The 15,331-nt window shown below is 44.0% G+C and overlaps 1 protein-coding gene across 7 annotated transcripts in view; it reads left to right on the top strand.

Annotated features, from left to right (window-relative positions):
* The window catches only part of USP49 (ubiquitin specific peptidase 49), a 73,458-nt gene extending 61,485 nt beyond the window's left edge, over nt 1-11,973 (top strand). For 6 of the 7 annotated variants that reach the window (XM_081141052.1, XM_081141051.1, XM_081141054.1 and 3 more), the window contains 5 exons: nt 1,928-3,293; nt 4,564-4,768; nt 8,531-8,639; nt 9,178-9,383; nt 10,555-11,973. In XM_081141052.1, coding sequence (XP_080997178.1) covers nt 1,956-3,293; nt 4,564-4,768; nt 8,531-8,639; nt 9,178-9,383; nt 10,555-10,742 — 2,046 coding nt within the window. In that variant the 5' untranslated portion in view covers nt 1,928-1,955 and the 3' untranslated portion in view covers nt 10,743-11,973. The remainder of the gene's footprint in view (nt 1-1,927; nt 3,294-4,563; nt 4,769-8,530; nt 8,640-9,177; nt 9,384-10,554) is intronic. The other variant, XM_081141055.1, reaches the window with a different exon arrangement.
* The last annotated feature ends 3,358 nt before the right edge of the window (nt 11,974-15,331 follow it).

Genomic DNA, 15,331 nt, shown 5'->3' with positions numbered 1-15,331 from the left:
TTTCCTTGGAGAAATTGCCCACTAGCCTTCTCTGATGAACAATATTGAAGAGGTTATGTAGGAAGACAAAAAAACACTTCAGTTTGTTGCCACTATTTAATATTTGGGCTGGTTCTGTTGCCAAAACCCAGATACACCACAGGACCAAATTAGAGATCCTTCCCATTCTTTATTGTTCATTCCAGGTGAACAATAAAATTGTTCATTCACATATGTCATCTGGAATGTTTGCTCTTTTTTCTTTTGTCTTGGTAGTTTGGTTAAACAATGTAATACCAGTAGCCATTTCACCTCTTCTCCTGAGAGTCAAATCTATCTAATTCCATACTTACCTATCCTTTCAGTAAAGAAGATAAAAAGTTTTCCACCTTTTCTGCAAGATGTACATGTTCTTTTTAAAAAGACACATTGTCTTTATACATATAAATATATATTTCAGACAAAAGGAGGGAAAGGGAGAGAGAGATAGAAACATCAATGATGAGAGAGAATCATTGATCGGCTGCCTTCTGCACACCCCCTGCTGGGAATCCAACCCATAACCTGAGCATGTGCCCCAACCGGAAATTGAACCGTGATCTCCTGGATCATCGGTCAATGCTCAACCGCTGAGCCACGCTGGCCAGGCAAGACACATTGTCTTAATCCTTCTGGATTGCTATAACAAAAATACCATAGACTGGGTGGCTTATAAACAGCAAACATTTGCCCTAGCTGGTTTGGCTCAGTGGTTAGAGCATCGGCCCACGGACTGAAGGGTCCCAGGTTCAGTTTTGACCAAGGGCATGTATCTCGGTTGCAGGCTCGATCCCCGGCCCTGGTCTGGGTGCCTTCAGAAGGCAACCAATCGATGTGTCTCTCTCACATTGATGTTTCTCTCTCCCCCCCTTGCACTCTCTCTGAAAAGCAATGGAAAAAATATACTCAGGTAAGGATTAAAAAACCAATCATTTATTTCTCACAGTTGTGGAGACTGGGAAGTCTAAGATCATGGCACTAAATTCCATGTCTGACAAGGACTTTCTGGTTCATAGCCATACACAGCTTTTCACTGTGTCCTCATATGGCAGAAAGGGTGAGGGAGCTCTTTTATAAGGGTACCAATCCCATTCATGAGAGCTCGTCCCATGAGGGTCAGTCCATTTATGATCTAACCACCATGACCTTGGAGGTTAAGATTTTAGCTTATGAGTGGAGGACACGAACATTCAGACCATACCAGACATATACACTGTTGCTTAGGTTCAGGCTCACAGTCTGCCTCCTTAGGCAGGTTCTTTGGCCTCAGGAAAATAAAAGTGATACTTTGTACTGTAGAGGACTTTCTCTTTCTTACCTTTACCTTATCCTATTGTCTCTGCTTTGAAATACCTTGAAGCTGACCTAAGATTGCCTTTTTAGTTGAGGGTCTTCATCTCTCCCACTGGTATCTGAAACACTGTCCTCCTCTTTCCTCTCCCCGTCCCTTTCTTCATACAGCCAGTGTCTTGATCAGGATGAGACATAGAAGCTTTCCTTCCAGGACACCATCAGTTCAGAAATGGTTTAGAACACAAGTTTCTTTCCCCTGGTGACCAGTTGGGTGCAGTGTGAAATAAGGGTAATGACATTTCCTAAGAAACACAAAGTCAGCCTCATAAAAATTAGCTGATACTCAAGAATTAAAACTGGTTTAGAAAATTTTGTTTCAAATTGGTGCTAACCCCCCCGCCCCCAGTATTTTATGACTCTTTTTAGGGAATTTATTGTTTTTCTGATTCTATACTAAATTTGCTTTTCTTCTTTTTTAAACTTACTTCTGAAGGAACCAATTTTGAATTGGAAACTAATGAGTATTGAGGAGGAAATGCCAGTTGTAAGCCTTTTTCTAGAAAAATACTTTGCTGAAAGCTTTTGTTTCTCTCTTTTGGGGTCCCTATTGTGCCAGGTTGAAGGAGTGGAGCCTTCTGTAAGACATGGATAGATGCAAACATGTAGGGCGGTTGCGGCTGGCCCAGGACCACTCCATCCTGAACCCTCAGAAGTGGTGCTGCAGGGAGTGCGCCACCACGGAGTCGGTGTGGGCTTGTCTCAAGTGCTCGCACGTGGCCTGTGGCCGCTACATTGAGGACCATGCCCTTAAACACTTTCAAGAGACTGGACACCCGCTAGCCATGGAGGTCCGGGATCTCTATGTGTTCTGTTACCTGTGCAAGGACTATGTGCTCAATGATAACCCGGAGGGAGACCTGAAGCTGCTGAGAAGCGCCCTCCTGGTGGTCAGGGGCCAGAAGCAGCACCCGCCGGGGAGGCGCGGCCGGACACTGCGGTCCATGGCCTCAGGGGAGGACGCGTCTCCACCGCTGCGCACTCCTCAGGGACAGCCACAAATGCTCACGGCTCTGTGGTACCGGCGCCAGCGCCTGCTGGCCAGGACGCTGCGGCTCTGGTTCGAGAAGAGTTCCCGAGGCCAGGCGAAACTGGAGCAGCGGCGGCGGGAGGAGGCACTGGAGCGCAAGAAGGAGGCGGCGAGGCAGCGGCGTCTGGAGGTGAAGAGGCGGCTGCTGGAGGAGCTGGCCAGCGCCCCTCCACGCAAGAGCGCACGCCTGCTGCTGCACGCGCCCCGGGTCCCCACCCCGCGCCCGGGCGCCCTGCGCGGACCCCCCGGGGGCCGGCTCCCGCAGCGCCGCGCTCCGGCCATGGCTCCGGGCGTCACCGGCCTGCGCAACCTGGGCAACACCTGCTACATGAACTCCATCCTACAGGTTCTCAGCCACCTCCAAAAGTTCAGAGAGTGTTTCCTGAACCTCGACCCTTCCAAAACGGAGCAGCTCTTTTCCAGAGCCACCAATGGGAAGGCGCCTCTCTCGGGCAGGCTGGCCAGCAGCTCGGCCACCGAGCTATCACCAAGGACCTACAGGGCTGAGTCTTGCGAACGGGACAGTCTCTGCTGGAATGGCGGGGCCTCCATCACCAGGAGCCTGGAACTCATCCAGAACAAGGAGCCCAGCTCGAAGCACATCTCCCTTTGCCATGAACTGCACACCCTCTTCCGAGTCATGTGGTCCGGGAAGTGGGCCTTGGTGTCGCCCTTCGCCATGCTTCACTCCGTGTGGAGTCTGATCCCTGCCTTCCGCGGCTATGACCAGCAGGACGCTCAGGAGTTTCTCTGCGAGCTGTTGCACAAAGTGCAGCAAGAACTCGAGTCCGAGGGCACGACCCGCCGGATCCTCATCCCCTTCTCCCAGAGGAAGCTCACCAAACAGGTCTTAAAGGTGGTGAACACCATATTCCACGGGCAGCTACTCAGTCAGGTAGGTGTGTCCATCCTAACCCCAGCCGCCCATCTCATTAGGGGAAGCTTGTATGTTAGCGGTTGAGTTTCCTATGAGTGCCTCCTGCAGGTTGTTGGCCTAATGGGGTAACCAACAGTGGCTGTAATTATTCATAATGGAGGGTGGCCATTTACCTTCCATTGTGCTATGTGCACTGTGGTGGCCTTGGTGAACTTGCCTCCTGTCTCTTTCTGGGCAGATTTTCAGTGTAACTTGCCTTATCGTTTCATTTTCAATGAATGTCTACCCTTTAAAGATGATATGAGTAATCTAATATTCTCATTATAATTAAGTACCCATGGTTGGCATGCCATCCTTTGATAAATTTTAGGAAATTGAACACTTTGCCTTAACCCTGCTTCTGTGGTAGTTTGAAGGAGTATGTAGTCTTCCTAACTAGACACTCTTTACATACAAGGAAGGGACGTGGCTAGGAGGGTGCCAAAGGCCTAAACAAGAGTCCCTCCTGTTCCTCATTACCTTTCAATTCCTGGATCTTTAGCCATATACAGACCAAAGCAAAGACTCTTAGAAAGGCTTTGCGAGAATATGCAGAAAGAATTTTTAAAGTTAAGAAGGTGGGCAACTTAAGAGATTCAGGTAAAACCTCTACACTGTGCTACTGAGGTTTGTGTCTTGGCATTTCCGGTTTTAAAAGAATGATGAGTAGGATGGGAAGAGAATGTTTATTTAAGCTTTTAGCATTTGAGAGGGGAGTATTTATGGGCATTTCCTCTATCCCCTGAGGGTCCATTGGAAGAAAGTGCATCTGGGAAGGTTATAAAGGTGCACTAATCAATCACAAGGTAGTTTGAAGCTCTGTGAACACAGGGATCGGTGTAGGGATGCTACAAGAATCAGGAGCAAAAAAGAGGCAAATTAGGATTGCATGGAAGGAGCAAAGTCTGGAAGAGGAAGGAGTGTGAGGATAAGAGAAGCAGACAGGAATCTGCACTGCAGCATTGAATATGGTAGAGCATCCTTTGGGTAAGAAGAGAAAGGGGTAGGTAATACCTCTGTGCCCAATGGTTTTCCAGTTCCAGCTAGCATCACATAGTTAGAAATAGATACAGAAGTAATGTGCTCTAACGCTCTTAAAGTTATGCTTATTATTTTAATATTACAAATAAAGTATTTTTTGAAAACTACACTTAGTTTTGGTCAAGTTATGTGTCTTGTATAAAGCAAACAAAAACGTATGTGGGAAGCATGGAGTTATATAACCTTTAAGTCATTCTTTTCATTTTAGGTCACATGTATATCATGCAATTACAAATCCAACACCATTGAGCCCTTTTGGGATCTGTCCCTGGAATTCCCTGAACGCTATCACTGCATAGAAAAGGGGTTTGTCCCTTTGAATCAGACAGAGTGCCTGCTTACTGAGATGCTGGCCAAGTTCACAGAGACAGAGTCCCTGGAAGGGAGAGTCTACGCTTGTGACCAGTGTAACAGTGAGTGCCGGGGTTGGAGGGGAGAGTGGGTGTGTGTGACTGGAATATCAGTTTAAGGTGCTTCTTTTGGCCCTTTTAGTCAAAAGTAACACTGATAATATTGAGTGTTTCTAAAGTGTGTTTTAAAGATTTTTTCTCCCCATTTTACTGAAAATAAACATATGGATATTATATACTAAAAAAACAACAACACCGCCCTGGGCAGTGTGGCTCAGTTGGTTGGGCGTCGTCCTGTGCACTGAAAGGTTGCTAGTTTGATTCCCGGTCAGGGCACATGCCTGGGTTGTAGGCTCAGTCCCCAGTAGAGGGTGTGCAGAAGGCAGCTGATTGATGTGTCTCTGTCACATTGATGTTTCTCTCTCTCCCTCTCCCTTCCTCTCTCTAAAAATCAATATAAGTATTTAAAAAAAACAAAAATGTAGGAGTTATGCCTCCTTAGACTTCTGCTGTGATTGACATTAGCTGTTATCTTGGGAGGCATTTGAAAGTATGAAACCTGAAATGGGGACTCTAAGAATGTGAGTACTTAGCTTCATAGTGCTACAGAGGTCCTGTTGAAATTCATGAATATAGAGTCTGACAGGTCTTATTTAATCTAAGTTCAGGTGGCATAGCCTGTTGGAGGGCTGTGACATCAGAAAAGTGTATTTTGTACTGAATTTGTAGATGTCTCAGAAGTGATGCTGAAGATCTGTACAGTAAGATCAAGAAAGCAAGTTGTAAGATGCATTGCTCTGTGGAAGTACATTCTGCATTTGTTTCTTCACATGTTCGAAAGGCTGGCATTTTGGGGGAGTCAAAAGGAAGTGGTTGTTGTTGTTTTTTGGTTTTTTTAAAAATATATCTTTATTGATTTCAGAGAGAGGAAAGGAGAGGGAGAGAGAGAGATAGAAACATCAATGATGAGAGGGTCATTGATTGGCTGCCCAGCCCACAACCCGGGCATGTGCCCTGACCGGGAATCGAACCCCGATCGCCTGAATCCTAGGTCGATGCTTAACCCCTGAGCCACTCCCGGCTGGGCAGTGGTTGTTTTTTTTAACCCTCACCTGAAGATTTGGTTCTTACTGATTGATTGATTCATTCATTCATTCACTCATTCATTCATTTATTTTGAGAGAGAGAGAGAGAGAGAGAAACATCAATGTGAGAGAGAAACATTGATCGATTGCCTCCTGTACGCCCCCAGACCGGGAATCAAACCTGCAACATAGGTATCTGCATTGAACCCACCTTTTTGGTGTACAGGATGATACTCCAACCAACTGAGCCACCTGGCCAGGGCCTGTGGCTTTAATTTTAAAGTGGAACTCTTTCCACATGGTTATGTGGACATCTTATGCAGGGCCCCTGCTGTCTTGCCACTAAAGCTTAATACTTTTGTTAACTCAGCATATGCAGAAGAAATGCAGAGCAGATGTTTAGAAGCTCATGTTTGGGGTTTTTGGCATATAAAGATTTGGAAACTAAAATTAATGGATTGTGCAGAGATGTAGAAATCAACTTTCAGCCATATAATAGTTTGGACTACAAGTATTGGGAACAAAAATCTTATGGTAGTTCTTAATATATTTGCATATGATTTTTTAAAATAGTAAATTGTGGGAAACTACTCTGAAAAATCAGGACAAAAATCAAAAGTAATACTTGTTATTATTTTGCTATTTTAAAACAAAATTTAAAATGCTATACTTGGGTAACTGTAGACTTACCTGTCCTATTCCACACTGAGATATAAAGGCAATGACTTAATTGATCTTATTAGAGCAGTATTGGTTTGTTTTTTAATATTGATTCATAAAGGTTTTTACTTGTAAGGAACAGCACAAGGATATTAACAGCTTTAATTTTATCATTTTCGGACATGATAGATTAAGCAAGAAATACCTTTACTTAATTTTGCAAGGAAGGGTTGTTTTTCTGGTGGCCAGATGTGCCAGTTTATCAGGATTTCTCTAGGCAAGTTCAAATAACAATAGGGAAGGAAAGCTATATAGTAAAGGGATGAGATGAATTGATCTTTTGCTTGTGAATTTTCAGAACTGTCAGTCTTCTTCCTCTCTGTGTGGCCAGCTTAATCAAATGGAGACAGAACTGATCAATCTCAATTGAATCAGTAATTTCTTTTTCTTTGTGAATTTCATTTTAGGGAAACAAAGCCAGATTCTATATGGTCTTCATCTTAGCTCACACACTCCCTCTGCTGACAGTGGCAGTCACTGCCAGGGCTCCCAGGCAGAGCTGTAATAATTTTTAAAAGATCTGCTGGTGAATAGGAATGTAAAATAAGGCCAGGCCCTGCTCTGAATTCTCTTTCTGTTCATGCCCTCACATATCATGACTGCCAGCCCTACTAAATGCGATGGCACACTCATTCTGCTGCAGTCTTTTATGAGAAGCAACAGCTCCATGTCCTATTGTCACAGAAAGCTCTGCGATACGTCATCTGCCTGTGATTTGCTACCTTGCACGAGTGGTACAGACAGGACTTGGAATCAGATCCCAAGCTCTTCAGACACTGAGACCATGTTATCAATAGCTCAGAGACAATCAGCAGGCACCATAAGTGGACCACTAACTAATTTTACATTCCCATCCATTCACCAATTTAATTAGTAGCAGAGCAGTCATCAGTAAATGGTTATAGAGAAGGCTTCTAAAGGAAATTAAGAGAACTTTATTTCCATTGTTTATTTGCTGTAATTTAAAAATGCATTTTTCCTAAAATTCACTGGCTTTAGAAATACACGTTTCAGAAACTAGGTACAGCATAAAAATATAAAAACCAGACAAGGTACTTTTCTAAATATTTGTATGTGCCACAAGCATATCATGCTGGGGGGGGGGGGCTGTTTTAATACTTTTCCTTTATTAATGCTGTGCTCTTACCGTTCTCCTAAGCCTGAAATACATGCATTATTCCTCATTTTACAAGAGAGCAAACTGAGATTCAGTGTTTGGAATCACTTGTCCAATAGCATACAACTCTGTGAGCAGGAAACAGAATTAGGCCTTTCTGATGAAAACAAAAAGCTCTTAAAGTTATATTATGGTACATCATAATTTAAGTTATAAGCCCATATTTAAAGGCATAGACCCCTAACATATGCCTCTGTGTGCATGTTGTTGTGGTGACCTTGCATTATATTCCATTGATAAATCCATGACATGAGTGTACCATCCTAAACCCATACCAATTTTGGAAGTTGCTGATGGAAAACATTTGAAAGTGGAAGTATCAGGATTAGGTTTAGTTGCTGGTAAGTCAATTCAAATAACAGTGACTTAAAACAACAAGTACTTTTTTTCTTCTGTTATATAAAAAAAGTCCGAAGGATCTTCAGGGGCTTGCATGGTTATTGGGGACCTGAGCTCCTTCCATCTTTCAGCTTTACTGTGTTAGTTCAGGGCTTTCAACCTCTAGATCACCTCATAGTCCAAGGGGAATTCTAACATTTGCAAACAGTGGAAAGGACAAAGGATGCACCTTACAACTGAGTCAGCCTTATTTAAGCTGCCGACCCAGAGTGCCACACAGTCATTCCTTTCATCTCGGCTAGAACTCCTATGGCCACAGCATGCGGATGTAGGGCTAGGAAATGCAGCCTTACAGGGGGGTGTATAGCTGCCCCAAATATAACCAAGTTTCAAATACTGAGAAATAAGAAGAATGCATATTGAGTGGCAAGTCATTGTCTCTGCCACAGCTAGGAAAGAATGAGACTCCTCACAATCTCTCTTATACCTTCCCAAACCATATAGGCAAACGACGAAAATCCAATCCAAAACCCCTTGTTCTGAGTGAAGCTAGAAAGCAGTTAATGATCTACAGACTACCTCAGGTCCTCCGGCTGCACCTTAAAAGATTCAGGTGAGCTTGCTCTCAGGTGTCCCATGTGGCTGTGAACTGGGAACAGCTGCTTCAGAGGCAAATGGTGAGGGCAAATGTCTGTGCTGTGGGGAGGGGACACTGGTTCCTTAGGGACCTTGTGCTTTCTGTGGAGATTAAGTGTGTCATGTCCAGTGAGGCAAGTTGATGTTGGGGCCAGCAGGACTGGCTGCTGCTCTCCTGGCCTTTTAAAATTAGCCAGCCTGTGCTTGAAGGTTTTCTAGCCTCACTTGGGCTTACAGAGTCATCTTCAGAATAAAGTATGAGATAATCTGTGAGAAGAAGGGCAGGCAGTAAACTACAGAAGATTATTGCCTGAATTGCTTCTTCAGGGATCTGTAGTTTCAGAGTACATCAGGGAACATTCATAGGAGGTATATGCAGACATTGATTATTACTGTTTTATTGATGTGAAAACCAAAGTCGAAGGTTAAGTTTTCTCAGTTCCCAGTTTTACCTACCTCTACCTATGATTCCGTACACCATTTTTACTAGTAAGAAGTTTATATCCGTGTTCTAGGTGGTCTGGCCGTAATCATCGAGAGAAGATTGGGGTCCATGTCGTCTTTGACCAGGTACTAACCATGGAACCTTACTGCTGCAGGGACATGCTCTCCTCTCTTGACAAAGAGACCTTTGCCTATGATCTCTCCGCAGTGGTCATGCATCACGGGAAAGGGTTTGGCTCAGGACACTACACAGCCTATTGCTACAACACAGAGGGAGGTGCGTGTGCTTTACCCTGTAGGGTGGGGGACATGGAAAAGGGTGGTCTGTCCACATTTCATTGCTTTCCTTTTCATCTTTAGGGGGATATTACATACATTTAAACCCAGTTGGAAGAATTATGGATGTTTGATTCAAATTTTTGATAAATTACTAAGTAATAACATAAGATTGTTCTAAAAATTAATAAGAACTGACACGTGTAAAAGTGCTTAGCACAGTGCCTAGCACATTATGCTCAATTAATGTTAGAGGTTATTATTATTAATACTTGTGCTGCAGACCTCTGTTTCCTTTTTGGTTATGCAGAAATGATATGACCCATCTAACCTTGAAGAGATATTGTATGAATCTCACTAGCCTCAGCTCATAATAAAGTTGAGGACATTTACTGAGTATTCACTGTGTCCTTACTACATCCCATGGGACATGTGAGGATACAAGGGCCCCTCGCAAGAAGCTTTCAGCCCTTGTCCTGAGAGCAGAGCCTCCCAGCTACTGCACTGGGGCAGGTGCATTTCGAGGTCTTTTCAGTAGTGTACTGATCTTGAACCCTCAGCCCTTGGGGTAGCCAGTGAGCCTGTGAACAAATAACTTTTTGAAAATACATATCTTTATTGATTTGAGAGAGAGGAAGGGAGAGGGAGAGAGAGAGTTGATACATCAATGATGAGAGAGAGTCATTGACCAGCTGCCCCCTGCATGCCCCCTACTGGGGATCGAGCTGGGAATTGAACCGTGATCTGGATCCTAGGTCAATGCTCAACCGCTGAGCCACCCTGGCCAGGCACAAACAACTTTTTATTCCTTATGAATTTTCCTTTATCACTCCTCTCTATTTACATTTCCCCTTTCCTCCTCCTTCTCTTCCCCCTCTTCACCTCACTGCCCTGGATGTCTTTGTAGGAGGCCCTGACGGGGAATGAAAAAGCCTGAATAAAATTAGAGCCAGTCAATATTGTAAGCAGTATTGTGGTGGGTTTGGTGGGATGGAAGCCGGTGGTTACAAGAAAGACTCTTGCTCTCATTTAATTGCCTCCCCACCACCACCACCAATCCAGGGTTGGCTCTCTTCACACTCCTCCGCCCCTTCCTCATCTCCTGGTTTCGCCTGCTGACTGGAAATACGAGTTGGGGAGTCATTTACTCTTTCTCTCCTTTGGTTCCCTAGGTTTCTGGGTCCACTGCAATGACTCAAAGCTGAATGTGTGCAGTGTCGAGGAAGTGTGCAGAACTCAAGCCTACATCCTTTTTTATACTCAAAGAACAGTTCAGGGCAATGCAAGAATCTCTGAACCCCACCTCCAAGCTCAGGTGCAGCCCAGCAACAACGAGGGCAGACCACGGGCCTTCCCCTGAATGGGAGGCACATGTCCAAGACTGGCTTGCTTTCAAACCATTGGTGTCCGTACATCTTTCCTCTGATAGGAAGCAAGGTTTACTGCAGGAACAGGTTACTAGGTTTGCCTCACTGGGTCTAGAGCAGAGGTGCCAGGTGACTCATGTGCTATCATAAAATCTGTAGTCACTTTGTTTTGAATGGATTTGGAAAGCCCCTCCTTTGATAAAACAAATTAAAAGGAGTAACCTGTATGAAGAGTCTTTCATCAGTTACTCCTGAATATAGAGGGATCTGGGTAGAGCGAAAAAGGAGTAAACTGATCATGTCCAGCCAGGAGAGCAGCCATGCTTTCTTTCCATTATGTGATTCCCCTGCTAATCAGGACCTCCCTGCAGCACCAGAAGAATCCCCTGATGTGAGCAGCCCAGGACAGAGCACATGAGGAGGGGCTCTGGGCTGGCAGCTTTCAGGATGGGATTGGTTCCAAGGCAGCAGGTGAAGTCTAAGGAATTGCTCCTATAAAGGAGTAATCTTCAAGGGTTGAAAACTTACAGACTTACTTTTTGTGGGGATAGCAGTTGAAGAGTAGAATGAGATGCATGGAACAAATTTCCTCATGCAAAATGGGAGGTTTTTCATATGTCATACCCTCCCTGGCTGCTGCTCATTTAATCATTCCACATCTTCTGAGACTGGCATCAACATCCCTCCATTCTAAAGGAGCAGTTCATATGGGGAAGCAATAAATGGGCACATGACATGTTCTTTGTAGCCTAAGGGCACTCCTGGCTACCCAGTTCTGTAGCAAATCCCTGGTTCAGGTCAGGTCAAGGTCTAGGGTTTGGTTTAAATTCGTCTTTAGGTCAGTTGTCTGAGGCTTTCTCAGAACTCAGTTGAGGGTGGGCGGGAACAGCCGGTGGCCCAGGGCTTATTTGAATGCCTGTACCCTGTTCTCACCTGGTGCAGTATGCAGCTTTTCTTAGCTCACAGCGTCTTTCTTGCTCCTGGAGGGTTAGAACATTATTGTTCACAATTTTGGGGAGCTTTTGCTTTCCTAGAGCTTAGGAATCTGCTCCCCTATATGTCTGAACAGTTTACTGCTGATGGCTCTGGCTTGTTTCCTTTCAAATCTTATAATCCCTCCTGTTTCTTTACCCAGCCACAAAGTCCACCAGAGAAAGCAAGAGTGCCCTGTCCTTTACTCCAGCGCTAGCAAAACAGATCTTTCTACACTGGGTCAGTTTCTAAGTGGAACGAAATTGTCCAGGTGGAAACCTTCCACGCCATCAAGCACCACTGAACTTCCCTTCTTAATTGCACTTAGACTCACCAGTGCAAGTGAATGCAAACTGTAACTCTTCTTGTGGGGTTGCTGCAGGCTGCCTCAGCTTGTCATATGAAAGCTCATCTTTTGACTGAGTATGTCATATTAACATTTCAATTCAGGTAGAAGTACAGTTGTCACTTGAAGGGAGTAAATATGGAAGGGAGTTTGGGGAGGGGTGGGAAGTTGAGAAAAGAGAGGCTAACAAATTAACAAATGAGAGTCGTAGCTTCAGCGCTGTCGATGAGCCACACCCTAGAGCAGATCTAGAACATTTGTTTTTACCTCTTTTGAGATTAATTCTCCCAAAGGACTTGCCAGACAGCACTGAGACATGGAGGAAATTCAGACAGAAAATGGCTCACCCTGATAAAGAAGGGGGAGTGACTATATTTTATATTAAACTTGCTTTTTCCAACACTGTGAGGTTTCTGTAATATTTAGCTTTTATTTGGAAGCGATAGCGTATGGCATTTTTTATGCTGTTTGGTTTATATTGTCTGCTGCAGGCTTCTTTGTATAAGCTCAGCCTGGGCTCACTCTCTCCTGGACACTGTTTTAAAGTGTCACAGCTGCGCACACTGCCAGAGGCTCTGATGTGAAGTTATACTCTCCATATCCACGTTTTCAAATCGGCATGATTGGTGGTGACTTTTTGTGGCCGTAGAAAAGCCCATTAACTAAAAAAGCCCCAGGAGAGTAAAAGGAAAGGAAAATATAAATTGTGCCTCATCTTTCATTGAATGCTGTATTTATTATTCTAGAAAAAGAGAACTTACAAATGGAGAACTAATAAAGCATCTACTTCATCCCTCAGGCTGTCCGAGGAAATATTTAAGAAAAGTGAACATTTAGTGGAAAATTAAAAGATCTTCAAATTTAATTTTTAAAAATAGTTTTATACCAAATATAAGGCATATTAACAGATTAAAACTTTGTAAAATAAGTCTTAACTTAGCTGAGCACCCCTGTATCAAATTAACAAACTTGTTCAAAATGAGTTGGCGTAGCCACCAACATCAGAGTCCTCACTGAGCTGCACGCTCTTGGAGGTGCCCCTGCAGTCACAGACTCCTCAGGTACCCACAGGCAGCAGCACTAGACGCTGTTGAAACGTTAGTATTTATAAAGATTTTTATTAAAGGAGTTCCCTGCTACAGAAGCCAATGGCCGTTGTGAGGGAAATGTCCCTCTGCCTTTAATTTATTTACATATTGGAAGTAGATGAATTTCTTAGTTGCATCTTACTTTAAATTGAAACATTCTAAAGAGAAGAAAATAAGAACCAGGTAGAAGTTGCCTAGATGCTGCCAAATCAAACCCAAGATCTCCTAACTGTGAACCGCACGGACCTGCTTCTCTCTCAGACTAGTTAGAGTCCTGTTCCAGGAGCCTGTAGCAGTTGGCTGGTGTGTTTACTTTCTGCTGTAGCCAGCCAAGATGAACGCACCCTGGCCCTCACAAAGGATTTTTACCTCAGTCTAGCTTGACCTTCATATTTGTGGTTGCCTCGGAGATGAGCATCCATTCTAGTGTAAAAAAGATTAGGAATGCCCTCAACAGCCAGAAACTGAAGCTCTTATTAACTGGTGGACAGAGCTCTTGCCAGCTTTGATCCAGCCCCTCCCAGGCTGAGGGGGGTGGTGCCACACTCTAAAGAATTTCCAGATGTCTCTTTAAACGTCATGAATAAAATTGGAAACTGTAGAAGTGTTAATGTGTCCTATGGACTCAATAGCAGAGTTTATTTTTGTTTTTAATGGCAAGGTTCCTAGAGTCAGTGATTGTATGAGTTCCCTTCTCTGGCTTACAGTTCTATCTTATTACAAGAACAAATGGGGTGGGTTGGCTGGCAGTGGGGCATGGCCCTAGCCAGGCCCCAGCATAAGCCTGAGAGAGGTCAACAGTAGTGCAGAATGAAAACTTGGTTGGGTGTGGGGGGTGGGATGTGGGGGTGGTAGGCAGGGAAGGAGAAATGGGAGTTTGTTTTACTTACTGATAAAGCTTTGTGAACTAATTTTATACAATTCATAAAATTTGGTGCCTTGTACCCAATTATGGTTTGCATGGGATTGAAAAGATTAAGGGAAAGGATTCCTTCTTGTCATTTCAAGTGGCAAATTGGTCTGTATAGTGTAAAGGACGTTTGGTATCAGACTTTTAAAAGCGTTTCATATCTCATGTGTGAAAGGAAATTATTCTTACCAGCAAGATCTGAAATTTTACTGTAATGCCCAAAATCTGTATTTGTTATTATTCATGAAATGTCTACTTTTCAAGCAGACTATGTACCCCATTCTTTTTCACCACCCTTATGTTCAAAACATTAACTCAAGCCTTTTGAAATCAGGCTGGGAGGGCCACCCCTTCCTAACCAGATACTACACCCCATCTGGGGTTATATCCTAGGAGTGGAAGGGTTGCTTTTCCAGCTTGGTGGGAGAGCACAAATGTTCAGAAAAGGCCTTTTTGTTTTTCTAATGCTGGGCAACTTATGGTAGAAGTCAAACAAAAATGGGTTCCCTGAAATAACTACCTTCATTAGTTCTAAAGTTCTTTTGCAGAAAAGAAAGCAGTGTAGAACACAATCCCCTATATGTGAACCTTTAGTTTAGATTGTAAGGCAAGCCAGTGCACTGTGTAACGCGCAAAAGAGAAGACTCAAAGAACCCATCGCAGCCCCTTTCCCTGCAGGTGTCAGCTGGGATGGTGCTGAGTGGCTGTGGGAGGTGAGACCCAGTCTGCTCACCTGTCAGCTGTTTACAGCAATGTCCTTTTATTCCGACCTCAAGGTTTCCACTGATTTCATGAGACTTCACCAAATGGTGTTTCAAAAGCTCACCACTCAGAGCACATTTAATCAATGGGTCCCTCAGCCTAACTACTGGCTTAATTAGGTGAGGAGGCTCTATCTTTGGATAGAACCTTCCATGGCCACTTAGTTTTTTACCAGGTAACTATGCATCTCCCTGGTGGCTCAGATCCTTTCAAGTCAGCACTACAGCTGAACGCGCCTTCCAAATATGACTGTGAGTTTAGTTTGTATCTTCCACATTTAAGTTAACCCTCCTCTTGGTCTATGGCCTTGACTTTAACCACTGTGGACTCAATCCACACATTGCCTGAAGTACACCATAGCTACTACAGCATTGAGGTGGTCATTTTTGTGGACTCTTTCCATACTTACTCTACTGCCATGTTTCCATTTAAAATCTAAGTAGGTAGTGTAAGAGATTTTCATAGCACTGTGTTAATTAGCCAGGGCTGACAACTGACAGGATG

This window comes from Miniopterus schreibersii (genome assembly GCF_964146895.1).
Source record: "Miniopterus schreibersii genome assembly, chromosome: 6".
Classification (NCBI taxonomy): Eukaryota; Metazoa; Chordata; class Mammalia; order Chiroptera; family Miniopteridae; genus Miniopterus; species Miniopterus schreibersii.
This window is presented reverse-complemented; position numbering and strand designations above follow the sequence as displayed.